General features: G+C 51.8%; 1 protein-coding gene across 14 annotated transcripts in view; it reads right to left on the bottom strand.

Moving 5' to 3' along the window:
• Positions 1–27,607, bottom strand: part of Inpp4a (inositol polyphosphate-4-phosphatase type I A) — a 105,479-nt gene that overhangs the window by 4,080 nt on the left and 73,792 nt on the right. For 5 of the 14 annotated variants that reach the window (XM_060369871.1, XM_021631554.2, XM_021631557.2 and 2 more), the window contains 12 exons: positions 26,937–27,120; positions 25,632–25,850; positions 24,512–24,767; positions 21,387–21,419; positions 15,874–16,046; positions 14,855–14,978; positions 13,958–14,084; positions 13,561–13,701; positions 11,620–11,717; positions 9,846–9,958; positions 7,507–7,661; positions 109–2,918 (listed from right to left, as the gene is read on the bottom strand). In XM_060369871.1, the coding sequence (XP_060225854.1) occupies positions 2,738–2,918; positions 7,507–7,661; positions 9,846–9,958; positions 11,620–11,717; positions 13,561–13,701; positions 13,958–14,084; positions 14,855–14,978; positions 15,874–16,046; positions 21,387–21,419; positions 24,512–24,767; positions 25,632–25,850; positions 26,937–27,120 (1,804 nt within the window). In that variant the 3' untranslated portion in view covers positions 109–2,737. The other 9 variants (XM_021631559.2, XM_021631561.2, XM_021631571.2 and 6 more) reach the window with 7 other exon arrangements.

Raw genomic sequence — 27,607 nt, 5'->3', positions numbered from 1 at the left:
GGAACTTGGGACAAGATCTGCTGAGGTGGTGACGTGTTGCATGTGCTGCAGAGTCCAGCATGAAGGCCTGAGGCAGAACACTTTCACTGACAACACTGCTAAAGGGTCTTCAGGTGCAATAAAACATGAAAATTCAGGCAGATTTTAGCAAAAGATAGTTAATGTATAGCTCCTGGTTCTTTTCTATTATCTCAAAAATCACTTCATTTCATAGGTATCAACTTTGGAAATACCAACGGAAACTCTAAAAGGGGTATCCTAAAGACCTCTGGTTTTCCTTTCCTGGGGCGGGAGCTCCCACTTCAGAGTTCACCTGAAGGCCCCAGGCTATTCCACAGCAGACATGCGGGGGGTGCCTTGTGGACGCTCCTGTTTCAGCGTCTGCCTGAATGACACAGGAGGAAGCAGTGGCAGTCAGCCTAGCTGGAGAACCCACACAGCCACTTTCTAAGGCCAGCTGACGAGAGCACAGAACATGGCTGCTGGCTACTGAGGGTGTCTTAGTGACACTGAAACACAGCATAAAAGACGGGTGTTCCAAAGCCTGGCCTCCCATCTCCCAGGGTGTTAGAGGAGAAAAGGAAATGCAGACTCCAGCGCCCACTGCTTGGCTTCCTCCAGAGCAGCCCTTGTGTGCCCGGCTGCACGGATGGGGTGCTACACGCTGCTCACCCCGGAGGCGAGAACAAGGAGCCACACACACGGCCTCCTTTCTGACCCTTCTCTCTCTTACCCAAGGGCAAGGCCACACAGGACAGGAGGGTGGCTGGCAGACCAGTGTCCCCACAGGAGTTCCCTCTGCTAGGGGTGGGGTGGGGATTTCTCTAAGCACCCACTGCCTCCTCTGCTGTGTGATGGTCCTGAAATGAGGCCCCCCCAGAGCTGTGGCATCCCGGCCGCTAGGGGCAGAGGGTGCTGTCTCTGCAGTTACGTCCAGAGTTACTCTGTAGGCTCCCCTCACTGCTCTGTGGTCTCTCTCTGCTTGGCCACACCACCCTGGAAATGGTTCAGGCCTATGGTATCAGGAGGGTATCAGCCTAGAGAAAGGAAGGAGCAGCCGTGGGATGAGGGTGGAAGGAGGCTACGGGTTCTCTCTCCCCTGTGCAAAAGAAGCAAGCAAAATGGTCTTGGAGGTTTGAAGCACATGTGCTGAGGTGAAAGGGCATCTATCCAGTACCCCTTTCAAAGGGTCACTGACTGGACAAGTCTGTCGGGTGGCTAATGTCAGCCAGCAATGGGTGAGACTAAACTAAAGACGCCACAGAGCTGCGGCCATGCTTAACCCAGGAGAGACAAGAGCTGCTTAGGTGGAGACGGAGTGAGGCCCGCCCTGGGAATCCTGCTCAGCCCGCAGAAGGGGATGCTCTGGTGTGGGTAGGACAGCCTCACCCAGCCCAATTCACAGATTCCGTCCAGCACCGGGTGTTCACTGCTAACTGCCAACGCAACTCCTGGACTCACTCTTTTAGAGGGAGGCAAGTCAGAGAAAACCCTCCAAGCACAGTCAGGAGGTGTGGGGGACTTCAGGTGGATGGGTTTGTGGGCATGAGAATGTCGAGATTCTGGAGACCCCAGCTCCTCTAACTCACTCCAGGCTTTCCACCAGACTCCTGAGAAGAAATCCCCTTCATCCGACTGAGGGTAAAAAATCAGAAACAACACAAACAAGAAGATGGAGAAGCCACTCACCATTCCTTACACAAGGCTCGTCGGGTCTTCCCTGGGTTACGTGGTTGTTTTTATAGAGGACAGTTACTCTCGGCCACGTATGAATGTCAGGGTGACTGGTCATCCTATCTTAGGAGCAGTCCCATGTTAACATTAAGAGCGCTAGTGGCAAAACTCACACTTAGCCCTCCTTCTAATGGCCCCGTCTCTCACAACTGCCAAGACTGAGGCCTCATTTTTAGAGCATTTTGATTTTTTTTGTTCATTATTAACGTTATTGTATTAGTAAAGAACAAGAAATATCTACACTTTACCTGAATTAAACAGTTTTTAAATTAAAAAATGTTATTCTAAGGAAACGTATGTGACTGTCACTGCTCCGTGTATTAAGAGCAACCCTGAAGTCCCATGCATGTAATCTCTGTGTGCAGGGCTTGGTGGCATGTGCTCCTGTATCCGCAGCTGGGCTGCTACCGAGCGGAACTAACTAGAAGCGAGGAAGTGTGACTCTGCAAACAGTTCGCTGCTACACTCCCAGGGTCACACTCTGAAAGGAAAGCAGGAAGTACAGTTCCAGGAGACAGGGGCTCCTAGAGAAACCGGCTGATAAGCTCTTTTTCTCATCATTTTTCTTCAGAAGGCAAGGACGGTTAGCAACACACTGAAGGAATAGTATCAAATATACAAATTCTTCTCAGACAGCATCCCTTTCTCTTGGACCAGGGCACATGAGATGTACAGGTAATAAAATAGTTATACATCAGAAGGTAAGATATTTGGTACAAGTAATCAATTCCAGGCCAGCTAAAGAATGCAATCACAGGGCACCAGAAGGACATGTCACAAGCACTGAAGACGCTACACAATTGAAATGAACAAGTCCTCTCGATGAAAGAATTTGGCAGGTATTTACAGTTCAGAAGAACAAAACATCAAACTGTAAGGCATGAGATATTCCTTGGCAGACCTCGCTTTGACACCTTCCTTCTGTCCAGTTTGGTACACGGTGGCTGGACATATTCGGGCACTTTTGTCTGCCTCGTGACTGATTAATTTTTCATAATGGTACTTATTTGCAACGCAATTTAGTCAGCAGGTATGCTATGCTCAGGAAGAGCCACACAATCAGTAAATTGGGGCTCAGCGCTAGCAAGGGAAGGGAACAGAGGAGGCTGGGGTCTAGCCTCAAGTCCCGCATGGGCACCAGGCCGCTCAAGTTCTTCTGGGTGACTACCTCCCGTGTTCCAATGCTGTGAAAAGGAGAAAGTTGGGAGAAAGGAAAAGAAAAGGGAAAAAGAAAAGAAAAAAGAAAGAAAGAAAAAAGACAGACACATGCAATGGGTTTGACGCAAAAGTATGGGGAGAAAGGAGAACCAAAAGATAAGATTAAAAAAAAAAAAAAAGTGGAATGAGCCACACAGAAAGAAAAATGAGATGTAGAAAAGGGTGTGAACAGAAAACCAAACAAAACCAGCACAGTTACAGGAAAAAAGGAGAGAAAGAGAAGTGAAAATAAGAAAAAAATTCTGTAGTCTACCAAAATTAACACATGTAGGCTGAAAGGATGGTTTTCCATGTTCACCCTCTCTCGATGGCCAAGCATAGCTCCATGCTGCCCGCCACGCCCCATGCTGCAGATGAGCATCTCTGAGAAGCAAGCTGAACATGAAGAACCATGGGCTTTGACCTTCTCACGGTGCCTGCTGAGGGCAGGTACAATGGATTCGCCACACAAATCAAGTCATTTGGCTGGTGTCAGTCCAGTGCAGTGTCCTCTCCCACCTGCCTCGAGCCTCAGCCTGCGTGTCGGAGGGGAAAGCAACCCCGCCTCCAGCTTTGTGAGATGCTGGTCTAGAAGGTCACCCCTCACAATGGAGTCAACCGAATCCACAATGGAAACATCTAAAACGTTCTGGGGGCTGAGTGTAGCTCAGTGGTAAACTATGCTAACTGGCTGGCACTAGGCCCTGAGCTCAAGCCCAACTACCAAAAAAGTAAAAGACTGCTGGGGTTGGGTGGCATCCGGAAGCACACGACTGCGGACCACTGTCCCTCTCCAGCAAACAGCAGCATGAAGGCCGACTCCTCTCGGGGCATGGCAGGCAGGGGCTGGAGGTGCCTTCCGTGGCCATGGAAGCCGAGAGCTCTGGACGGGCCCTGCCGGGATATGCTTTTCTAACGGGAAGCTGTACGAGCTGGCAAGCACTGGCTGATGATCACAGTGGCAGCTGGGGCTGCCTGGTGGGCCGCTGCGGCTGCCCGGGGGGGACCTATTGTTTGATGACTTTGTTCCTAACGGGGGGGCAGAGGGCCACCTCTGCCATGATCCTCTGTCTGAGCCAGGGGATGCTGGCTCTGCCCATGTGGCTTACAGGAACTGATTAGGTGAAATTCGACCCCACTGCATATTCCTATCCACTGGGGTCTTGAGAGGGGCCCAGGTACAAAAATACATGGTGCACATGTGGGCAGCCGCTACACGGCAATTATTACTGTTACTACTTCCGTGCACACGCGCCTGTGGTGTGGTGTGGGGGTAGGTGCCTGTGTGCCTGTGTGCATGTGTGTATACATGCATGGCTCCAGGAGTCAGTACAGTGTCAGCTCTGCTCCCATCTCACAGTCTACTCTCTCTTCTGGTAAGACACACTCGAGAAAGCAAGAGAACCAAACACACTCGGCCCTGGATGTCGCCGGGACCCCCGCTGCGTGCACTGGGGCACTGGGCTCTCCGCTGTAGTGCTGGTCACCACTGTGACCGCACAATGTGTCTTCACCACGCGTGCTAATCCAGAAAACACAGCCTTTGGGTGTGACTGTGTCACCTGAAAACAAAGGCACCTTAGGGTCAGCAGAGGGCAGTGGTGAACACTGTTACTGAGCTGAGCACAGAGGGACAGGCAGACACTTTGTTTTATATTTAATGGCTGCTAAAAATAAATCATTAAACTAAAGTGTGTCCATGTAGGGATTTTAGATTCCATAAAACTCTGTGGTTAAAGACGGAGTTGGTTGAATGAGACACAGAGAGAGAGCAGGAAATATGCTCATTTCTTACATCACTCCTTGCTCACAATCTCGGGGTCCTTATTTCCAAAACAGTAGGACAGGGCAACCCTAACTGAATAGCCTCTGAGCTGACATGGGCAGGGGGAATGACGCTGCCAGACCCTGAGCCAGCGCAGCTTACTGCCCTGTATTCAAACTGCTGGAGAGATGTCGGACCTTCAGCCCAAAGAATGGCCTGTCACATGAGATGTTACACTCGAGCTGACATGCCACTCTCCAAGAGAATCACATGTTGAAGGCCTGAGCCCCAGAGCAAGCCATGCTCAAGACGGGACTTTAGTGGAGCGGCTGGCCAGGGCTCTGGCTTCATCAATAAGCTGATAATGAGGAGATGTGAGTGCTGGGGCCTGGTTGGAGGGTGAGTGCCAGTAGGGTGTCTTTAAAATCTTTTAAATTATGTCTATTTGTTGTGTACTCATGTGCTGTGGTGTGCAGGGCTGGGTGGGGCACTGTGACTGGCAGGGGCTGGTTGGTCCACCCGTAGATCCCAGAGGTCAAGCTCAGGTCATCATGCTTGGTGGCAAGCCCCTTTAGCCATGAGCCATCTCAACAGCCCTGACACCGGTTTTGTCAGGTTCCTACAGCTGTATAATGAATGTTGGCCATGCTCACCCCCAGCTGCCCTCTTCTTCCCTAGGAGCCCTTATCAACGAGGGTCCTTCTTCCTTTCGTGCCCTCATTCCGTGTGTGGCCCACTTGCTTAAGTTAGAGTTTCTTCAGAGTGTGGTTGGGAGTTTACTGGAGCAAGTGCAAAGGCATGTGGCTTTCACAGGTGCAGCTGGGCCTAGGCATGTGTCCTGCTCGCCCTGTGTCCTGCTCGCTATGAGGTGAGCATCTGGGCTCTGCCATGCCCTTCTGCTAGGAGACTTCCTCACCAGAGTCAAGAAAGAAAGCTGAAAAACCTCTTAGGCTCTGAGCAGAATCCTCTCCTCCTCCTTTCTTGGGTATTCTATCTATCGAGCAGCACTCAAATTTGTACTGAAGAAATGGGATACTACACTGGATCATTAGACTCAGAGAAGCAGCCTAAAAAAAAAAAAAAAAAAAAGAAAAGAAAACCCTTAGAACTCTGCCATAAGCAGAGTGTAATGGGCACTTCAGAGGTTGAGATGCCTAGAATACCAAACAAAATGGGGAAATGGACGGTCAAAACGGTGAGGTTTCTTTCAGATGGGAACACACTCAGCTGGAAGCCGGACTGGAGGCCATGCACACTCTATTTGTCCTTGTGTCCGTGGATGGTAGAAGCAACTGCCAGAAGGCTGTCAGAGCAACCCACGAAGTAAGAAGTTGCATGGGTGCTGCTTGCTGCTTTTAGCCAGATTAGTGGTAAGAACTGAGAATGAGAAGCAGAACCAAAAGGTCTGAAAACTTTCAAATTTGCCCAGAATGAGGCACAGGTAAAGCTGGGCCAAGGGAGTTGTGGCTCCTCACAGACTGGACCTTGTGTGTGGGAGATATGGGCCCAGCTGGTGGGCCCCACTGAGAGGAAACTGGGATATGAGGACTCCGCATCTTCAGTAGATTCATCCACTGACTGGGTCGTAATTTACTGCATCATTACTGGGACAAAGCTGGAGAGCACAATCGGAGGTCGTGGTCCCTAGGCCTGTGCCTTTGAAGGACACTGGTTCCAGCCTCTGCCGTACAACCAGAGGGACTCCTGTCTGGCTTCCCCACTCCCTCGGCAGCAGACATCTGTGGGTCACTAGATCAACTGCACACGGTTAATACAGACCAGCCGCCACACTGGCTGAGGAGGCTGAAAGGCTGCTCTGTGCAGATTCTGGACACAGAGCTTTGTGCCCCCAGGACTCCGACACCTTTCCATCACTAGGGACAGAGGCATGGACTGATGAACTTTAACGGAGAGGTTCAAATGAACTTGGAGACAGAACAGGAACAGAATGGTGCCATTTTTGCTACTATCAAGAGGCATGAGCTCAGGTGTCCCTCTGTGCACTGTGAGAAGGTCAAACGGCAGAAACATACAGAAAGGATAAGAGAATTGAACGCTTTAAAGAACTTGGTGAGAGGACGAATGAGGCAGAACACTCAGTAGAAGTGACTGTTGGAAGCGAGACTTGAACAGCATTGGTGAGTACATCAAAGGAGACAGGAGAACCAGGTTTCTTATCCTTTCTTTTGGTATGCGAGGTAGGGAGCTCCCCAGCAGTGCTTGAAACAAGGCATCCATCAACAGAGGACAATCTGAATTCTGGCTTTCACTCTGCAAACACATCTCTGCCTCAGAGTCAGGACATCATTAGGGGAAGGTGGCCAGGGCACACAGACAGCTATCGCCATGGAACACTCACTGGACATTTTGCTCCTGAGAGCAAACTCTGTCCACTACTGGAGAGGTAGCGGAGCAGACCGGTGCCACCTGCAGGCATGGTACTTCCCTGACTGTGGAAGTATACGACACACACATACATACTATGTAAAAGCAGCTGCCTGCTGAGAAAGCATGGACCCTAGCCCCCTGCCCCCCGGCCAGGTGGCTCCCCAGCCTTGTTGAACTGTCTGACCCCAAGCCTGCCCACCACTGTACGGGGTCAGTCCAGTTCTGCTCAAGGAGAGTGCTGGCTTGTCCCCTTGGCCTCCGAAGAGGACACTGCCTGAGTTTGACAAACCAGTAGTTTGTGTAGTTGTCAAACTCAACTGTGCTGGAAGTTTGGGGCCCCATGTGGGGCCATGGCCCTTCTGCAGCCTACACAGCAGAGGGAGTGGCTGGGTGGGCGCAGCCTGGCAGCAGCCCTCACTCACCTGCGCATGCACTCCAGGGCTTGTGTGAAGACCTGGGGGGCCATGCCGTGTTCGTGCTGCAGGATCAGGCACTGCTCCAGGGTCACTGACATGGCTGTGCGGTCCTTGGCACTCTTGCAGCTGGTGAATCGGACCCCATTGAGGCGGCGACAGACCTGCCAACAGGAAACAGACTGGAAGGAAAGTTGGCAGACAGGCAGCACCCTCAAGGGGAGGGAGCCCCCACCGACGTGACAAGAACACCAATGACAGTGCTCCCAGCCTGACTGCTTGGCTCTCCAGCCCTGTGTCCTGCTGACCTTAGGTATCAGAACCTAAGGTAACCCCAAATAGGAGTCCCGGAGGGCCTGCCACCTGAGTTCACCTCTGCCTCTCACAGCCTCACGGGAACTTGTTCCTTGTGTGTTCTTCCAAGGGACATTCCTTCTAGAGACTTCTGGACATCATTGTTTTGCACTGGGCCTTAGTAAGTCATGCTGGGCCTTCTTGGCACACCCAGGCCAAGGAATGAGGACACAGAGGATAATCCAGCCAAGGAAAGCTACTGCCACACACAGGGTCTCCTTATCCCTGGACATGCCGGCATGACTCTTCTCCCTCGGCAAGAACACCGGGGCATGTCCTTTCATTTCTAGATACACCTCTAGACTCACGGCTCCACACTGTAGCCATGGCACAGGAAGGGGTCTGCAGCGCTCACAGACTCCCAGCCAGGTCTGTGGCCAGCTCCAGGGCTCTGCCTGGGTCTCCTGCCTAGGCGACGATCACCTAGACCTGACTGACGGTTTTTCAGCTGGCCGGGGACTCTGTTCGTATATAGGAAGGAAAAGAAGATTCCGAAAACGGACAGCTCTGAGGGATGCAGCGTCTAAGTGGTATGGCTCGCTGCCCCATACCCACTGCCCCACAGGTGACCATATGGACAACATGAAGTGAGATATACAGAGGTCCCTGAGAAGTCCACAGCCCTGAATCTAAGCTTCCACGGCTTGGGCTCAACTAGAAACAGGAACGGAAGGTGTGTTTTCTGACTTGACAGGGAGGGTCAGCTGCCCTACAACTGAGGACTGTCGTGTGGCATGCAATAGACAGAACGCCTCGGTCTCTAAATAAGGCATGCAGGAATGTGTGCATGGGTGAAGCCGTCAGTCACCGTGCTAAGACTGGATCAGCAAGGGAGGACCCTGTCCTTGTTCAGCGTCCCTCTCTGTCACCCTCTGGACTGTGTGCTGGCTCTCAGAAGCTCACAGAGGCATCTATGAAAGGGGCTGTCACTAGAGCAGTGCCCTCAAGCTAACAGAAAGGGGCGCTCCCCTGCTCTGCTGCACAGACCCAAGAGAAGGCGTGTCCTCCTGTGTTTCCATCTCATTTCATGGACCCAGCCCGACAATGTCAAACTAGACCCCAGACTAGGAGAGTGGGAAAAGGCAGTCTGTGAACCTTGTGAGGACTTTTGCTACTTGGTGTTTCAAAGTAAGTGTCACTGTAATTGCAAGCTCAAAGGGCAGCCTAGCTAGACAAAGAAGCTCCACAGGGGACCCAGCCCGCGTCTCCCACAGCTGGGTTGCTGTGGAGGAGGAAGAGACTGTGTGCGGACAACGTCCACTCTAAAGTTTCATTCCACAATCGCCTCAGCAGCCACAGCCATCAGCAACTCACATGTAAAGCTCATCTGAGAAGGGCCACCACAAGGACGCCCTAACCCAGGCTCTAGCAGCAACTGGGGTGGTCCAGCAAGCACCAGGCCAGGTTGGTAGGTTGGAGGGAGTGCCCGGATTCCAGAACTAGCCATGAGCATGAAGCATGAGCATGAGTATACTGCCATGAGCATGAAGGGCACACAAGTGACTGACAAACTGCTCAGGTGCCCCGGCTCGTAGTGGAGCCTTGGGAATCCCTGACTAAAGTTCTGAGAAAATCCTAGCAGTGCAGGTGCTTGGGCAATGAGGAGGTCTGCCTAGCAATGCAGAGGAAGAACTCGCTGAGCAGCTATGAGAAGCAGCCAGTCTCCCCTGGCACTGCTCAAGCCAGGCAGGCGAAGGTCTTGGCTGCGGTCAAAAGACTATCCAGGCTTCTTAAGAGAGGACACATCAGCCTGGCTGGCAATGTCACAGGAACACATTCCAGGTCTGTTGTGGGAATCCAGGCAGCCCTTTTGGAGTGAACTCCTGGGCAAAGATGCTCAGTGTCTTCCAGCATTGCCGGAGCTATGTGGCGACCTTCCCTGTGTCCTGCGTAAGAGGGGTTTGCGCTCTCCCTGCTGGCTGAGGCTCTGGTCTGTCTTCACTACGGTGAGTGACAGAGGGCACACGGTGACTGCCCTCCAATAGGGCGAGTACCTCGGCAGCTTGCCAGAGGATGTCCACGTTCTTATTCTTGCGTGCATGGACGTTCTGCCCCAGAAACCGCAGCAGCTCCGGCAGGCAGGTCTGACTCCGAGATCGAGGGAGACCTGGAAGAGAAGGGAAGTCCATGGAAGAGGGGCCACCCACAAATAGCCACTGCAGGCATTTTCCTGCCTCACAGCAGGCAGGGGAGGGAGGTGTTTGCAGACTTGAACAGCGCTGCCAGGATGCTGAGCCCTGAGCTTCCTTCACTGCTGTCAGCTCCACCGTCAAAGTGAAGGGACTTTCTCTCCTTGGCTTTCCCAAGAGGCTGGAGACGGGCATGCCAAAGGACTGTAGCAACTCAAGCCTCCTACCCCTCTAGGGGGCAGTGAGCAAGACCTTGGGAGAGTCTGGAAGTGAAGCCTGTGAGAACTCAGTTTACACTTGCAGGAAGAATTTCTGAATGGCCAGGGTTGTCTAACTCCGCTCCTAACAGCTCCCCCTTTCCACTGTGGGAGTTTCCAGGCCCTTGCACGACCTCCTCACCTGCCATGTCATCTTGCTTCACCCAAAAAATCTGGGACGAAAATTAAAGACAAGGCAACCATTTCTGAAGCTATTGTGGAATTTTTCACACACATATTATAAAGAGAAGGGCCTCAAGGTCATGGTTGAGGTAACACGTGCCTGGTCCACACAGCAATGATCAGATCAGATAATCCTCAGGAAAAGGAGACAGAGCCCTTGGCATAAAGCAAGGACTTGATGCATGTTTTTTATTAGTGAGCACTAAGGAAGAACTGGAGGACGCCTCGCTGAAGACCTGCAGCTGAGTCCTGGGAGGGACTAGAGGCTACAGACATTCCTGGAACGTTATATGTGCTGGCAAGTTTCATAGCAAGCCAGCTAGAGTTTTTTTTGGAAGAGAAAATGCCTCTACCAGAGGCAAGCCCGTGGTACATTTTCTTATTGACAACGTGATGTGGATGTGGGAGGCCCACCCTGTTGTGGGTGATGTCACCCTGGGCTGGTGGTCCTGATTCTCTAAGAAAGCAGGCGGAGAAAGTCATGGGGAACAAGCCAATAAGCTACATTCCTCCCTGGCTTCCGAATCAGTTCCTAACTCCAGGTTCCTGCTTTGAGTTCCTACCCTAACTTCCTTTGATGATGCACTGTGGTGCGGAAGCATAAGCTAAAATAACCCTTTTTCTCCCCGAGCTGTTTTTGGTCATGGTGTATTATCATAGCAATAGAAACCCTAACTAGGACACTATGAAAGTATCAATATGCTTAAAGATCATCTTACTCTATGTGCCAGGGACAGAAATACATGGATAGCTTGTGTATCCAAGCCCTGGACTGTCTCCAAGACCTCTCGTGCACACAGGTGCTCAGCAGGTACACACAGGTGCTCAGCAGGTGCACACAGGTGCTCAGCAGGTGCACACAGGTGCTCAGCAGGTGCACACAGTCTGCCATGGATGGACCAAGGAGGCTCAACACAGCAGCAGAAAGCACTACAGCGTGTATAGCAGAAGAGGGGCGGGGGCTGCAGCACCAGAGCAGCTTTCCGGAGTGGGACTCAGGCCAGGTGAATGGGACATGCACACACGTGAGGGGCAGAGAAGGAACAGCTCGGAGACATGCATGTTCAGATCTGTGCACACACATGAATGTGCACTACGCTGCAGTAGGGTGCGCTGGGCAGCTCTCGGGAAAGAAAGCAGGCAGCCAGAATGAGGACTGCACAAGCAGCGTAGAGCATGATGGGTGAAGCAACACTCACAGTCCTCTGGCAAAACTTCCTTAAACTGCTCAAAGTAGGAATTTAACCGCACCAAACTCTCGATGTTGATAACTTCTTGTAAGGATGTATCTCCGAACCTTGGGGAGAATGAGAACATCAGCAGAAGGCCTTGTCATTGTCAACATTGAAAACTACAAGAGATCTTAGGGTTCGGCTCTCCTAGGCAGATACATTGCCAGTCCAAACCCCAAGTCTCTCTTTCCCCCCTAAAGCTAGCTCCACAGCACTGGGACAAACTCTGTGAGCAGAAGCCACTGTAACACTGGGTGTGCCTAAGAGTACGCCGGCCCAGCACCCCACCTGCTGCAGTTTGGTAAGACGTCTCTCCCATGCAAGCGCACATGAAGGCTTGGGCTCTGGGCACTACTGAGAGATTACTGGATCCTGATGGATTCACTGATGGGTTCCCAGCTAAATGCTCTGTAGGAGCCGGGACCCAGCTGGAGGAAGAGGACACTGGGCTACATCGTTGAAGGATCGCCCCTACCCTCTGGCCCTTCCCTCCTGTCTCCTGCACACCATGGGGTAAGCTACTTTGCTCCACACCATGATTTTCTGCCTTTCCATGACAGCCTGAGGTGCAATGGCTCAAAACCATAGCCTGAAACTTCTGAAATCATAAGCCAAAATAAATCTTTACTCCCTAAGGTGTTTTTGTTTTATTTTTTGTCTTCGTAAAGGTATTTTCTCACAGCGATGAAGAATGATGCTGAAAGGTCCACTGGTGTGCCACAAGCTTTCTTCCTGGAGTTCCTGTGTCTCCCTGCCTCACAGGCCCCCAGGAAAAGGGACGGCAGTGGGGGGCAGTGAATGAGCAGACTGTGCTGGGACCTAAAGGTATCCTCTGCTGTATGAACACTAACTGTCCTGCTGGGCTAGCCTGGGGCCTTCTCTTTCCTCATCATAGGTCTGACCTGTGCCGACTATATGCTGCAAGAATGCCTACCGAATGCCTGAGGTAAGTAGTGGATGCCACCTTCAAGGAAGGGGCTCAACAGTGAAAGAGAAAATACAAAGAAAAAAAAAGCTCTGCCATTGTGCCCTCAGCACACTGCTCTAGGACAGAGTGCTCTACTGCCCTCATTAGCTCAGAGGCAGTGCTCCCTCCTACTCAACAGACTCTTCACCTGGTGCCCACATGGCTCTGTGTGGCAGACACCTGCTCCCTGGAGGTGGGGGTGTGTCCCCTCATCTGGGAAGCAAAGCAAACTCACTAGCTTGCTGCTGGAGCAAGCAGACAAACCAAGCCAATCCTGCTCACTCTTCAGCTCCAGCCGAAAAGCACACGATCCTTCTCTTCCCTCCCTCCTCTTCCCTCCCTTTCCTCTCCTTCCTCCTCTTCCTCTCCTCCCCTCCCCTCCCCTCCCTTCAGGGCCCTGGACTTGTCCTCTGCAGAGACCGCTCAGCAGCAGCTGGATGCAGGGAGTGCTATTTTCTCTCCGGAGACACCTCCCTCTGCAGCCCCCACAAGAGGCCACTCTGCTCAAAATAGACTCTTCTAGCTCCTGCCTCAGAGGGGGTGGGAGGGTCTGCCTTTTGCGCTGGAACCTCCGGTGGTTTGCCATCTGCTCTGCACATGACCTTCCCGCTGTCCTGAGCTTAGTGAAGGCGCCAGCCCACTTGTCCAGTCTGGAAGCCAAGGCCAGGCTGCTTATTCTTCATGCTACTTGCATCTTCTCAGAGCACTTGCACCGGGCTCCTCCCACCCAGATCCACAGCGCTGCCCTGGGGCCCCCGGCCTCGTCAGCAACAGCCTCGCATCTCCCTCGGATCCTTTCCACCCATGGCCAGAATATGACCTACTCAACATGTAAATCTGAGCGTGTCCTGCTCTAAAACGCTGTATAACATTCCCCAGTAAGCACACTGCTTTTCCTCACACCCACAGCCCCAGTCCCCCACCCAGGCACCAGCACGCACCTCTCAGCCAGCGTCTGCTGCTCGTTGATGCCCACATTGAAGAGCACTGGCTGTACCCGCAGCAGCATGCCGCTCTGTATCTCTCGGGGCAGCGAGTCAAACAGTGGGCCTGGCAGAGGGATCCTTACGTTAAAGCCATCACTAGCGGAGAGAGGAGACACAGGGTGAGGTCAGGACACACAGCAGGACACAGATGAAAGCATAATTCAGAGCCCTGGGTTCCGTGGTTCGGTGCCCACTCGGACCTTTAAGGAGAAGTTATGAACTTGACCTGGGTAGGGGCCGTGGTTTGAAAGAGTAAGATAAAGTAAAAGTGAAGACAGAGCAGTGTGTGACCCATGAGACAAACACAAGCGAAAGCATGCTGCTGGCCAGAGCATTTCCAGGGGTCACGTACCGGTTTCCTGTGATGACGGGCAGCATGTCCGCCGACGCATTCGACGCAGCCTGGGTGACTTTGAAGGTCACGTTCCTCAGGTCCATGATTCCAAGGCTCATGTCCTCCAGCATGGCCAGCTCCTCTCCTGAACAGCAGAGGGAAGCGTGATGTCAAGGCCTGCTACTCTCCCAGGACATGTGTGGACTGGGGGCTCAGGGCATGGGTGGGAGGACATTCCCTGAGCCACACCCTCATTACAGTGCTCTGTGAGAGAGTGTTTGTGGACTGCATAACGGCACTGTACATGTCACTGGTGGAAATGAGCTTTCTGTGCATGGAGCCTCCAAACCCCATGCCAGCTCCCCAAGAATGGGAAGAAAAACGGTAAAATGACTTTGCTGTGGCCACCTCCTTCCTCCACCTGGGGCTGGATACCTGGCCAAGAACCCATAATCCCAAGATGAACAAATGCTCTTTCTAAAGGGTCCATTTTCACCTGCTTGGAAGAGGTAAAGAAACAAAAGTCCAGGGGAGGAGTCTCCCTAAAGGACAATTTGGGATCAACTTTTAAGTTTTCAGCTGCCCCTTCTCTTTGATGCAGCAACTCTCCTCCCCAGCCACAGGAATGAGCTTGGGTAATTTAAATGTCTTCAGCACACAGGTGTCAGCAGAGATTTAGTGGAGGAAATGAGAAGCAGCCCAGGCTATCACCCCTGTTCACTATGCAAACCTTTAAGACATGTAGCATCGCCACTGCCAACCAAGGGGTGTGCAGAACTGCACAGGGCTATCCCCTGCTTCTTTACCACACATCCCGGGATGTTCGAACTCACTTGGGATCTGGAAGGGAGGGCTGCCAGAGGCTCACACGGAACCACCCTCGGCCCTGGGCTGGCGGTTACACCCGGGTCTCACCATAGGTGCTCAGCAGGCTCTCAAACTGGGCCAGCAGCCCGATGGTATAGAGCTGCCGCAGGAAGCCATCCTCATGCAGGCAGTTCCTCAGCTTGATGATAAAGCCGCAGATGAGGGCTGTGAGCTGTGGGGGGCACGGGGGAATGGCGTGTGTGTTCAGCAGCCCTTTTCTCCCCGAGCAGCACCCCACACTGGGCCCTTCGTTTCCACGGCTCAAGGGACATCAGCAACACGCCCATCCCTCAGGGAGGGCTGGGGGCTGGTGATCCAGGGACCCCTGGCTGAGACCCTGTGGGAAGGGTGGTAAACACAGGCTTACAGCACCTGCCAAAGGTGGGCTGGGCTGGGCTCAGCTTCTGACACGACCTCCTTGGGGATGTTCCTGAACTGAAACCTTTTGGAAGCTTAGAATCAGCTCCCCACAGGGGAGGGGCCCACCCCCTCAGGCCCATGCCAACCCTGTCTGGAAACAAGAGGGAATGTCTCAGCCTAGCTTCCCTAGGGGGGTTTTCTGTGGGCCAGCAGGCGTCCCAGCATTGGTGGGGGTGGGGGCTACAAAGCACCAGCCCCCAGGCTGCTCACACCACTAGTTTGATTACTGACATCTTTTGGAGATTCACCTCAACTCTTCACTGCGGGATAACTGCAATCTTTACATCGAGCCCTGTGACAAGAACTTGAGTGTGTGCTGTTTCCACTGCACTGACAAGCACCTATGTGGCTCTTGATCACATACATCCCTTGTAAAGAAAAAGAAAAGCGTGACAAAGAGGCTTTTGCCATTGCTCTGCTTAGTGCCAGGTTGTCCTGTCAGAGCTGGTTCTTGAGGAGGAAACGATACTCCTCAATGAGAGGTCTCCTTCCTGTGCCTCTATTACGGAAACTTAGAAGTAGCAGGTGGGGAAAAGACAGTCACCTGTGCTTTTCACAAGTGCAGAGGGAAGGGGCGTGCTCCCTGAGCCCGTTTTCTCTGAGGTGGGAGGTGCCCATGACCACCCTTGTGTCCTCTGGGGGCTTACAGTTTGGCAGAACACGACATCACGGCGATACTGCAGGCTCAAGTATGAGGCAATGGTGGGCGCACTGTCCTGCATGAGCAAGAAGACCATGGCCTTCTTGGCTTTGTCACTCATCATGGCCACGCAGTCTGTGAGGGTGGTCAGCAGAGGGTAAAGGGCCTCACTCCATTCACCTGTACGTGAGCGAAGGGCTTGTTAGAATTTGAAAGAAAGGCTTCAAGGAGCAGGTCCTGTAAAGCAGAAAGCCACCTGCCCCTAACCATTGCTCCATCCATCCTCTCACCCCCCCTAGCCGCTCTATACCTCCTGACCCTGCTTGCTCACACATGGCCTGGAAAAGCAGCACTAAGTTCTGCCCAGAGCCAATTCTCGGCCTGCAGCTGCTGCAGTAAGCTAGGTGAGTTCCACTCTGGTAACACCCCCACACACCAGGCACCCTAACACTGCCAGGGACCCCTTCCTTGATATGCAAGACCATGACTGTTAAGGAAAGCAACAACAGAGAAGCTTCTTCGGGTCACAAGGCCAGAGAAAGACTGTGTGCAAGAAGAGCCAATCTCCTTCCACAGCATGCTGGCTCCTCTACTCCCCGAGGAAGGCACACTGACAGGGTGTCCGTCACGGCCCTTCCCACAGCAAAGTGCCACCTCTGCTCCTTCACTTCCTTGGCACTCTCTGTCCCCCAACCCCACTTCTCAAATATTCCCATCTTAGTTTTCCTTCAGAGATGCCAGGCAACTTTAACCCTGCGCCAAAACAACCCTTAAAAATAGAGCCCCGAAGGGGAAGAGCAGGGTTAGGGGCAGCCTTGGCTCTGCCTTGTTTCCATCCCGGACGACAGCAAAAAGAGAAGATATGCCATGCCATGTCCAAAGATAGACATCAGCACAATCCCACTCGGGATGCTCCAGGCAGTGTGCCTCCAGGCTGCAGAGCCCCCAGAGCAGCGATTGCTCTGCCAGGGGTAGCCTCTGGGACACACAGCCTGAAGTCACTAGAGAAGAGAGACTTGCTCTGCTCGTCCCCCACCTGGCTGGCACTTTAACTCCAAGAATGTGTGGAGGAACTTGCCCGCGCTCAGCAACGGGCCTGAGTACACACAGCAGCCCAGGGCTGGGCATGATCTAACTGGCTATGCAGGCACACTGTATGTGGACAAGGGGTGGGGCTGCAATGGAAAAAAAAGCAGGCTTAAATTTAGAATCTAAAGCAGAAAGGTCTTAGCAAATAGAACGCAGTAACAAAGAACACTGGACCGAGAAGTGGAAAGTATGAGTTCCAGGCCTGGCCGCTGAGCAGCGATGGACACAGGCAAGGCCCTGGACTCCTCAGCCATGAGACCTTTTTGGGAAATTCTGAGAGAAGCACTGAATGGACCCTAGATCTCACTCTCCCTCGGAACTCCTCATACACGAAGTCTCCTGCTTCTCTGAAGAACTCTGTCAACAGAGTCTACCAAAAATGGCCAATGGAGACCAGGGAGTATAGCAAAGCATTTGGGAAAGGTTTGGTGAGAGCCTTCTTCATAGCTGGGTATGGAAGTGCATGCCTGTAATCCCAGGAGCTGGGAGGCTGAGGCAGGAGGATCAGAAGTTCAAGGCTAGCCCAGGCTACATACTAATATCCAATCTCAAAAAATAAAAACAACCAGGCTCCCCCCTGTCTTCCAAATGCTGCTCTTAGAGATTGAAATGCTTAGATCAAATGCAGCCATATTTACTTTGCTTTTCCAGTTCTTACAGCCCATAAGGTAATTGTGGTTATTTTGACCTGAAAATAATCAGAGTACAAGTTGTTCTACTAAGCCCCGCTTCCCCCATTCGACTTTTTCGCTTTGCCTTTTTCCAAAATGAAATTCATATAACAATGAATTATTTGTTAAGCTAGAAAAAAAGAGTCTAGAAGAAATGGCTTCAAGGCACATAATGCTCGTCTTGGAAAACCGGTGATGTGAACTTGCAAGAGGGCAAGGAGGACATCTTCCTAGATGGTCTCTGACAAGCCTGGATGGCGACAGCCCAGTAAAGGCATGGCCACCATTTCTAATATTCCCACTAGCCTTCCTGTCTACCCACAAAGAGAGGAAACAGGCTCAGAGGCTCAGAGCCATTCCAAGACACAAACAGAATGGCCATGTACATTCACCTGACTGACTCCCAAAGCCATTATCCTTAGTAGTCAGCCTGCTTGTGCTGAGGAAAAACGGAGGGTTAGTGGGTAATTAATATGTGTTTATGCATAAGTACAAACTCCCAAGCCAAATTGATTTTCAATAGCAGCACATGGTTATAGGCATAAAGTTACTGTGTAATTCAAATGCTACTTCTGTACCCCCATATCTGGTTGCAATCCTTTTTCTGAGAATCTCCTGTCTCAATGTCGTGTAAACACTGCTCCCCAGCCGTCCCCTGATATGCCAATAAAGTGGCTTACAGCCAATCACTGAGCAGAAGAGAATAGGGCTGGACTTCCTGCCAGCAGGAGAGGAGGAGTTAGAGGAGGAAGTAGAGGTCCAGGAGATATCAGGGAGAGGAGCTGGAGCAGGAAAGCTACAAAGTGCAATTAATCTCATGGATTTACTCTGGAGGAAGCCAGATTAGCCAGGATAGTGAAGAATAGATTAACAACTGCTCAGTTAATGTGCTGTAAAGCTTGTTAAAATAATATAATAGTGTCTCGATTATTTGTGTGGTAGCCAGTTTGAGAGAGAAACTGAGAAACATTTTTATAAAAATAACTTTAACACATGGTATCTACGCAGACCTGTCAAATAAAAATGGCTGGGATGTTAAAGCTGGTGAAGGGTTTTCAATGTGCTACCTCAAAGAGAAAGACACTGTTGCTATTGTTGTTATAATTTAGTGAATCAGGTCAACTAAGCCATGTTCTAAGCCCTGCAGCTGTGTCACTTCTGGGGTAAAATCCTTAGCTATCTGCTAACCCGTCACACCTGCAGCTCCTTTCGATAACTTCAAGTGCTCATACCCCTGAATCCATAGTCTATTTTTGCTTTTAATTAACCCATCAATATGAATGTATGTGTCTGCATGTTTGTATGATTTTATGTATATGTGCTATATGCATGCATGTGCTCACACGTAGGTGTGCGCATCCTTACGTGCATCTGTAAATTTGTGCTGATCTCCTGTCCCCTCTCCTGTCGATTCCCACCTTACTTTTTGAGATAGGGTGTTTCAATGAACCTGATGCACACCAACTGGCTTACATCCTGGCCAGCCAGCAAGCTCTGGGGACCAGCCTGGCTCCTACCCCTCCCTCCAGTGTTGGGACTACAGGCATGCTCTGCCGCCGCTGTCTTTTTACTGGGGGAGCTGAAATCAGATCCTCGTGATTGCACAGCAGGCACTTTACTCATTCAGTAACTCTTTTGGTCTCTGGATTGTGTGTGCTTCATGCACATTGAGTATGCAGTACAGGATACTCCCGGCAGGGAACCATGTCCAACATCAACTGTGGAAAAGCCGCCAGTGCTTCCCAAGTGGAGGAAGAACTCTATGAGCCAGGTATCATCTGTGTGCTGACGGAAACCAGGATGAAGAAGAACCCCCGAGTTCCTGCCACAGGCTCACAGGCTACCCTTTCTGGTCCAAACTACTAGCCATGGGCCCAGACATCCACATCACCCACTATGGAGGCTCAGTAAGATCCCCTATCTGAAGGCTTTTGGGGGATTGGTCTGGTGTTCTGTGTATTTAGCTAAATTCTGAGCCCTAAGATCTGGTTGAGGTACAGATGTATGCATTCACACAAACACTGTCCTTTGTATAAACTTTGTGTAAACTTTGCTCCTCAATTATTTCTGACTGGTTAATTAAAAAGCTAGACAACCTGTAGCTGGGAAGAAAAGAGGTAGGCCGAGCTTCGGTTCTTGGACTTGGGGTCTCGGGTAGGGACCATGAGGAGGAAGAAGGAGAAGAAGGAAGTCACCATAGGGCAGCATGGACCATGAGCACATCCATGGCCGTGAGGGCTGGCCTGGTGGAGCAGAAGCAGCCCAGTCAGGAACAATATGGCAAGTAATACTGGGGAACATGGCTAGGAAATAGCAAAATAGCTTAGAGGGTTGATGTCTGCCCAGCTCTAGTGCTTTAAAGCGTATTATAAATCAAATGAGTCTCTGTGGCTTTTATTTGGAAACTAAACAACTTCTCAAGTGGGACAGAAACTCCTAGTAGATAACTAAAAGTGAGGGGGTGCGTTAGCAATCCCCCCCAAATTCTACTTCAAGGTATCATTTGTATGCCAACACAAACCGGAGTGAAGAACAACCCTGAGCTCCTGCCACAGACTCACAGGCCTCCCTTTCTGGTCCTCACCGGTGGTCATGGCCCCAGACTTCCACCAAGGCTCAGTGAAGTCTGCTATCTGAAGGTGCTGGCTGAGTCAAGCAGCAGACGTGTACCGAGCAGTTAACTGTGCATCTACTAAGGCCCATGACCCTGATGGCTCATCTATGACACTGGGATTTGAGACCCTCGGGAGGCTGCTGCACTGATGTCTAGGGAAAGAGAACTACAAAGGGAGCGAACTGGGAAGGTGTGGCGAGCCCAGTTAGAGACAAACTCCAGCACAGTTCTGGGCTTGCTGCCAGGTGGTCACAGTGAGTGGACTCGTGGCACTGTGTCAGCGGGCAGAAATGGCTCTGTAAATCCTGCCCCCATCATTTGTTGTACTCTAGATTTACAGCAGGTGTCTTTCCAACTTCTATCTCCTCAGAAACATGCAATCATTGGGCTGATCGCATTGTTTCTGGGAGAAAGGCGCATGCACACTGTGAGAAAACCACAAGGCATTTGCAGGAAGCTCATCAGGAACAAGATCAGAAGGTAACCCTACAATAGAGTCTTTACGACAGTAATGTAGTCTCTGCTGCAGTCACTGAAAACAGCAGGTGTAGACAATAAAACAGCACCATGCAGCCTGTGGCCAGGATTTAGCGAAAGACCGTGGTTTGCCAACCCTCGAGCTAGAACCAGGCACATTAGGTTCTCTATGAAAATGTAGTGGAAAGATCCCGTTTGTAGCCGTAATCCCAACTGAGGCCTAGATCAATGTCTGTGAAGAGTTCTGAAGCTGCACCGCATCCAGCAGCTGGAGAGCGAGCGTGCCGCGCCGCCACACCCGCAGTGGGCGCAGATCATCCGGCTGCGCCTCCACGCTGCGTGCAGAGGTCCAGGCGAGCTTACAAGAACTGTTTACAGACACAGAGCATTCCACATCAGGTCGCCCACCACACGAAGCCCAGTGCTCTCAAAAATAAATCAAGTAGAAAGGTTTTAAGGTACAGGAGAAAAAGCACAGTGTGTCTAGCGGCCTGCTCCAGGCCAGAATTCCCTCAGCCCCGCGGGTCCCTCACCAAACATCAACACTAACAAAGTCCTGAAATGTTTTCCCCACTATGGGAGCACAAAGCAATCCTTGCTAATTGAGCTACAAGCACTACCTGGATATTGAAAAGCCACCAGCCGAAGCCTCGAATGCAAAGCACGTACCTGGACTGGACTCTTCGGGAGGGGAGCTGCAATCTGCACAGAAACGGAGGGCAACAGGGATGATTAAGGAGCAGCACACAGTTCAAACACGAGCAGCTCGGTGTCAGAGCTACTGCAGCAGCAGCTTGCACAAGGTGCTTAAACACACGGAGAAGAGGCCTGGGGCCCAGGTGCCTCTTACCCGGTTTCCCAGGGGCATCCCTGCTGCGGGGAGCAGCGGAGCCCTCCCGGGGGCAAACCACTGTGATTCACCAGAATCGACATCCATGTTGCTGACACTTCCAACATAAAATGTTCTTCAGGTGAGTGAGCCAACACACAATGCCACAGATGCCACAGTGATGGTGACGTAGACATGGAGCCCTTGTTCGCTTTCAACGGCAAGTGGGAGAGACTGACCGACCAAGCATGCACTGTGGAGCCCACCGCCCTGGCTCATGAGGGAGTCCAGAGTTCAAGATGGACTGCTGAGCTCTAAACTGTGAAGGCCCAGTGATAAACCCAATATGGCCACAGACCCTTACGCCAGTCCTTAAACTGCAACTAAAGTAAGCAGATGATTTAAAAGATGGCTCCAATAGGAAACTCCTCCAGTTAGGCTGTCCCTCCAGCTGGACCGCCCCTGAACGTCTTCTAGAGAATACCAGTTTTGATTTGGTTCAGTTTTGCTGGGTCCTACTGGGGTGCACTCATTTGCCCCCCACATTCTCCTGGAAAATGCTACAATTCCTAATTAAGTCAATGTGCCATCTGAGAAGACAGTAAGAGACGGCACCAAAGGGGAAAAGCTGCATTTCATATTGTGTCTGAGCTTCAGTTCAAAGGATGTCCATAGGAAACTGAAGCCAGAGGGCTATAGTCTCCCAAGACTAGCCAGAACAAGTTTAGGGTGTTGTCAGGGAAGGAGGGCATAGGAGTTCCTTGACTCATTAAACTGACAAGATGGAAAGAAAAGGCCGTGTGTAAGTTGAGGAGCTCAGCCCCTCTGTCAGAACTGAACTCCTGAGACTGGCTGGTGAAGGTCAGGACCCCTCAGGGTGTGAAATGATGTGCCCAACACGGTCAGCAATTCTTAAGCCTCCATCTGGCTGATGAGTTCTCCCAAGCCTTGACAACTACGTCCGCACTCGCACACGTGCGTGCGTGCGTGCGTGCGTGCGTGCGTGCGTTTGTGTGTGTGTGTTTTTGCTCGTCATAGCCTCTACTGCAGGACTCTGGTCTATGAGGAAAGATTAGGCCTTTGGAGCACCTGTGGTGCTCTCACACAGCAGGGTGGGACCATTCCTGTTAGAGTTTACTCACTTTGAAAAACAAACCTTTCAACCCAAGGGGAGAAAGGAGGCTCCTCAGTTACTCTCAGATCAGTGGCTCGTAACTGGTCATGGGTCATGGGGCCCTTTGAAATTTGATGGCTACTATGGACTTTCTTCCTAGTCACATACAAACTTTAGCATCTCAGGGGTATATGAGGCTGGGGTATGCATAGATCCTGGGTTAACAATGCAGCAACTGAGAAAAGATTCCTCAGACTGGCCTGTCAGTGAACCTGCAGGGCATTTGCTTACTTAGTGATTGCTGGGGAGGGCCCAGGCCTCTGTGGGTGGGGCCAGGCGTGGACAGGCTGGGCAGCCAGGAAGGAGGGTCCTCTATGGCCTCTGTATCTTTCTCTGCCTCCGGTTCCTGCCCTGAGTGCCTGCCATGACTTTCTGGATGGAGGACTGTAAGCTGTGAGCTTCGAAATAAACCTTTTCCTTCCCAAGTTGCTTTTGGTCATGTCAGTGTTTTATTACCACCACAGAAACCCTAACTAGGACAAGTGCCACAGACAAATGAGTCACAAACAAACAGCCTCATCACACAGCACACCAGCTCCTACACTTTAAAACATCTAGCCATTTCTTCCTCCGCAGGAAATATTTAACGTTACAAACAAAGTTATAGCTATTTCTTCGTCAGTCCTGCAGGGGCCTCACATTCATTCACGGTAAGTGATCTACCAGATAACTACATCCCCAGACCTACAGACAAGTTAATGTTAAAAGAGAACTAAATAATGAAATAAAGAAAAAAGTAACTTTCAGAAAAAAAATAAACAACAGGAAAATGAAAACAAAACAGATACAGCCTAGTTGGATGAGTCAATCACAGGCTTGAAAAGGTGACAGGTGTGACCCCCCGAGAGAGGAAATAGACGATATAGACACGGCTGAAACAGAGGTTCAAGAAAGACAGTGCCCTGGAAACACTACAGACCAATGAGACGAGGGATTGGTGAATGATTCTGTGCTCGGTGGCTGCTGTCTACCACGAGTCCTCATCTCCAAGCCAAGCCTGCACCCCTCTGGGGACTCACTGCAGCTTAAAGCTCCTCGTGGAGAGCAAAGGGGAGGCAGAAGCTGGGTGCGCAGCCAGGGCTCACATGACCCAAGTGTCATCAGCTCTTACAGAAAAAGGTGAGAGGCACCGAAGAGGAGGGACCATCAGTCCTCAGCCTTCGGGCCTATCTGGAGGGCAGCGTGCAGCGTGCCCAGTGTCCCTTTCTGAAGCGTGCTGCTGCACAAATGTGCTACATCAGGATCGCCCTCTAAGAGTGGGGTCAGACAGGTCAGTCGGGCTTATCTGCCACCTGACTGAGTTCTATGACGCTAGGTGACATGCTGGGTAAGAGCATGCCCAGCCAATGAGAGCCCTTGGGGCTGCCAGCATGCCTCATCCGGCAGGCTTCCTACGAAGCTCTACCTATTTCCAACACGCCAAGAGTAACACCCCAGAGGCATCTGCATGCAGCCCCTGGCAGCTTCTCAGGGGACTCACCGCCTAAGAAGACTTCCCACCGTGACACTGCAGCCTAAGAAGACTTCCCACCGTGACACTGCAGCCCAGGAGGGCCTGTCTATCCACGGCGGCGAGGCAGATGTGGCGGGCTCAGTGGCATGGACAGACGACAGGAGCCTCCACCCTGCCTGTCTGCTGCTCTGGCATGTGGACTCCCCCCAGGCCTGTGCTCTCTGACAGCCCTCCCCGAGGTCTGCTTGGGGGAAGCAGGCATGGCATGGGAGACACAGACACACAGAAGTGACGAGGCACAAGCTGAGGCTGCATGGAAAGCGTGGATGCATACGCACGTGTGCCTGGGTGAGGATGGCATGCAGCAGTGGGCATGGAGGAGGGGCATGCCGAGGAGGGGCCGTCACAGAGGGGGTCCTCCGGTCTGATCCAGTAGGCTTGGCTGTCCCGGTTACCTTTCTTGCTGGAGCAGGTGCTAGGGCAGGGGAAGACGTCCTCGCCGCCCTCCCCATGCAGGCGCTCCTTCTGCAGCAGCTTGTCCACCCGCTGGACGATGCACTCCAGGCTCTTGTCCACATTCAGCCACACTTTCTCCTGAAGACCAAGAACACCGGGTCAGCTCGTGTAACCAAGAAACAAGAAGAGAATGCAGCCTAACCCCATCTCTCTCCCGCCCCAGCCCATAATGTCTGAATAGCCCTCAAGTCAGATGAGCTTTCCAAAGACAACGGCAGCCTTGTGGTCGCTGGCTCGAGAGCTTACAGACACTCACTGACAACTCTTTGGAGGAACAACAGCCTTCCAGTCCCACCTGACAGGCCACAGGGCACCAGGAGCTCACCCTTTGCCTCTTTCCACTGCAAGCCACCTGCAACCATCACACGCACTGAAGTTTCCTTCCAATGGACAGGAATGGAAACAGCTGGTGGCTGGGGGGAGGGAGCAGGGGGGAGGGAGCAGGGGGGAGGGAGGGCAGGCTGGGAGCGAGGGGCGCCAGAGCTGGCGGAACACAGAGCACAGGCTGCCAGAGCTGGCGGAACACTTCGCTGCCAATTAATAATTCAGCGCTTCATGGGCTGCCTCTGAGAAGCGGCCCCAACAAATGACGAATTGCAGCATGTGTCCCTTCCTGAGAGACAAGGATCCGGCTCTCCAGCCAGTTCGGGAACAATAAAGAGACGAGATGCCAGGGTTAGTAGCCTGAGCACTCACGCTCCTGCTTTCAAGCACAAAGAGCCCTGAGGAACGCAGGCCTGTCCCAGCACAATCGTGTAGATTTATACACACTGTGTTCTGAAGACAGTCTACCTCAGCATCCGCTGGCCTCGAGCCACATGCTCAGAAGACCTGGGGCGTGCTAGCAAAGCAGCCAGCCTTTGGGCACTCCGTGAGGGAGGTCCCAGGCAGCATTGCTCTAGTTTGCAACCAAAGTTCAACAGGCCGGGACAGCAGACTCACCCACTCCTCCTCGTGCCAGTCCACCTGCAGAGAAGACCGGCTGCTCCGCCCTGCCCACCTGGCCATGAGGGTGTCCTGGTCATTCCGAAGCATCACCTGTTCCTCCTCAGTCGAGGTAGGCGAGGCCTTGGAAGCGATGTAGTCAGGCCGTGCTGCATTCAGCCCGTGGATGGAGTTGGCCAGCAGCTTACAGTCACAGACAGTGACCAGCTGCCGGGTCTGCAGGGACACACACAAACCAGGGCTGCTAAGCATGTGCGATCTCAGAGAAGGACGCAGGCTAAGACCAACATTCCCCTGCCCATCCCGCTCCATGCAGCCTGCATGACAGCCTTCTGTAGGGGATCGAAACACAAAGGCAGCATGAGAGCCAGTAGGATAATCTCAGCAAGAACTTCCCTGCAAGACTAGAGGACTAGGTCTGCTTATCCCAGAAGTGTTTGGAAGATGGGGAGAGGCTGAGACTCCTACCTGACATTTTTGCCTCTGCTTGCCTTTGACCCTAGATCCCTAGAGGAAAGGGCTCATTTTCCAGCTTTGACCACATGGTGGACTTTGCCCCAGCCTCGGGGGCTAGGCCCTGGGGGTCACACAGTACTTTGGTTCAATTACTAGAGCCTTTTTGATGCATCAGGCTCTGAATGACTGGCGTCCTGGTGGCACATGCCTCATCCTGGAGAGTGCAACAGGTGCTCTGCCCTTCCCAGTTTCACTGCTGACAACCACAGCTTCCTTTCCAGGTGGTCATGGTCTGTCTCTGTCCTGTGGGAACTCATGTGAGGAATCTAACACGTTCCGAGCAGGACCAACAGCACCCATCATCAAGCCAGGTGTGGGTGGAGAGGTACAATCAGAATGGGTGAGGAGAAGAAGGCCATCTACCACGTGCTGATACAGCTGCTCTCTCAGTATTCGTCGATACTTACAATTCTTAATCAGGATTGAGTCACAGTTAAACAGAACTTTTAAAATTAATTTTACATAAGCCATTATAAGGTTATATTGCTAATTTCTTGTGACTGAATAATTGGTATATTCGTGCTGACTAGGATGTCACTAAGGAAGCCATTTGTCGGCACGAGCCCAGGGAAAATGAACACAGATTTACTCGCACACCAACAGGCTGGTCTGCAGCCACACCTGACGACCAGCCAGTCACAGGCTTCCCTGAAACTTTGCAGATTTAAAAGAAAAACCTTCAGGGTCCTCACGATGCCACTCTCTAAAGACCTCTTCTGGGCAGCCCAGTAGCTTCCAGAAACCCAGAGGCACTCTCCACCCACATGGAGCTGGGCAGCCCCTCACCTTGTCTGCCAAGATGGCGAGCGTCCTCTCAAGGCCAGTGGCAGACCTGTCCTTCGCCGCCCTTGAGAGCCGTTCTGCGTAGTAGCTAACTTGGGTTTTCAGGGTGTTGATCTGGGCAATGATCTCCTTGGCTCGGATGATGTCCTGTGGTATGTAGATTATGGACTGGCAGCTAGATGGAGCACTAAAAGGAACAACAGGTCTGAGGGGCTCTCCAAATCATGCAACCCACCCACGACTATCCCGAAAATAAAGAGCTCTTCCTGGGTGATTTAGTCACTGCTGGGCAAAGGCCATCTTAGAAGATCCTTCTTATCTGAGGAGAAGTATAACACATACATGACTAACACTTTTTATGTGCACTGTACCCGTATCCTGTGTATTTACCGCACATTTGCATGTGTATAAATGCATTCAAATATCACTGAAATAATTACCAAATGCTGGGATCTTACCTAGAAACCTCATCCATTAACTCGTGAGTGGTCCTTCACATATGAGGAAGGGATCAATTACCACACTACAACAGACACTGAACTATGTATTAAAAAAAAAAAATCAAAGAACTAAAACCCACACCCTAAAGTTTGCTTCTTCATTTGGGCAACAGGGCTTTTAGGCTTCCTGTGAGCAGACCCACATTTTTCTCTCACATATTAACCATAGCAAGT

The sequence above is a fragment of the Meriones unguiculatus genome, chromosome 16 (genome assembly GCF_030254825.1).
Source record: "Meriones unguiculatus strain TT.TT164.6M chromosome 16, Bangor_MerUng_6.1, whole genome shotgun sequence".
In the NCBI taxonomy this organism is placed as follows: Eukaryota; Metazoa; Chordata; class Mammalia; order Rodentia; family Muridae; genus Meriones; species Meriones unguiculatus.
The sequence above is the reverse complement of the archived record's forward strand: the minus strand, read 5'-3'. Positions and strand labels throughout refer to the sequence as shown.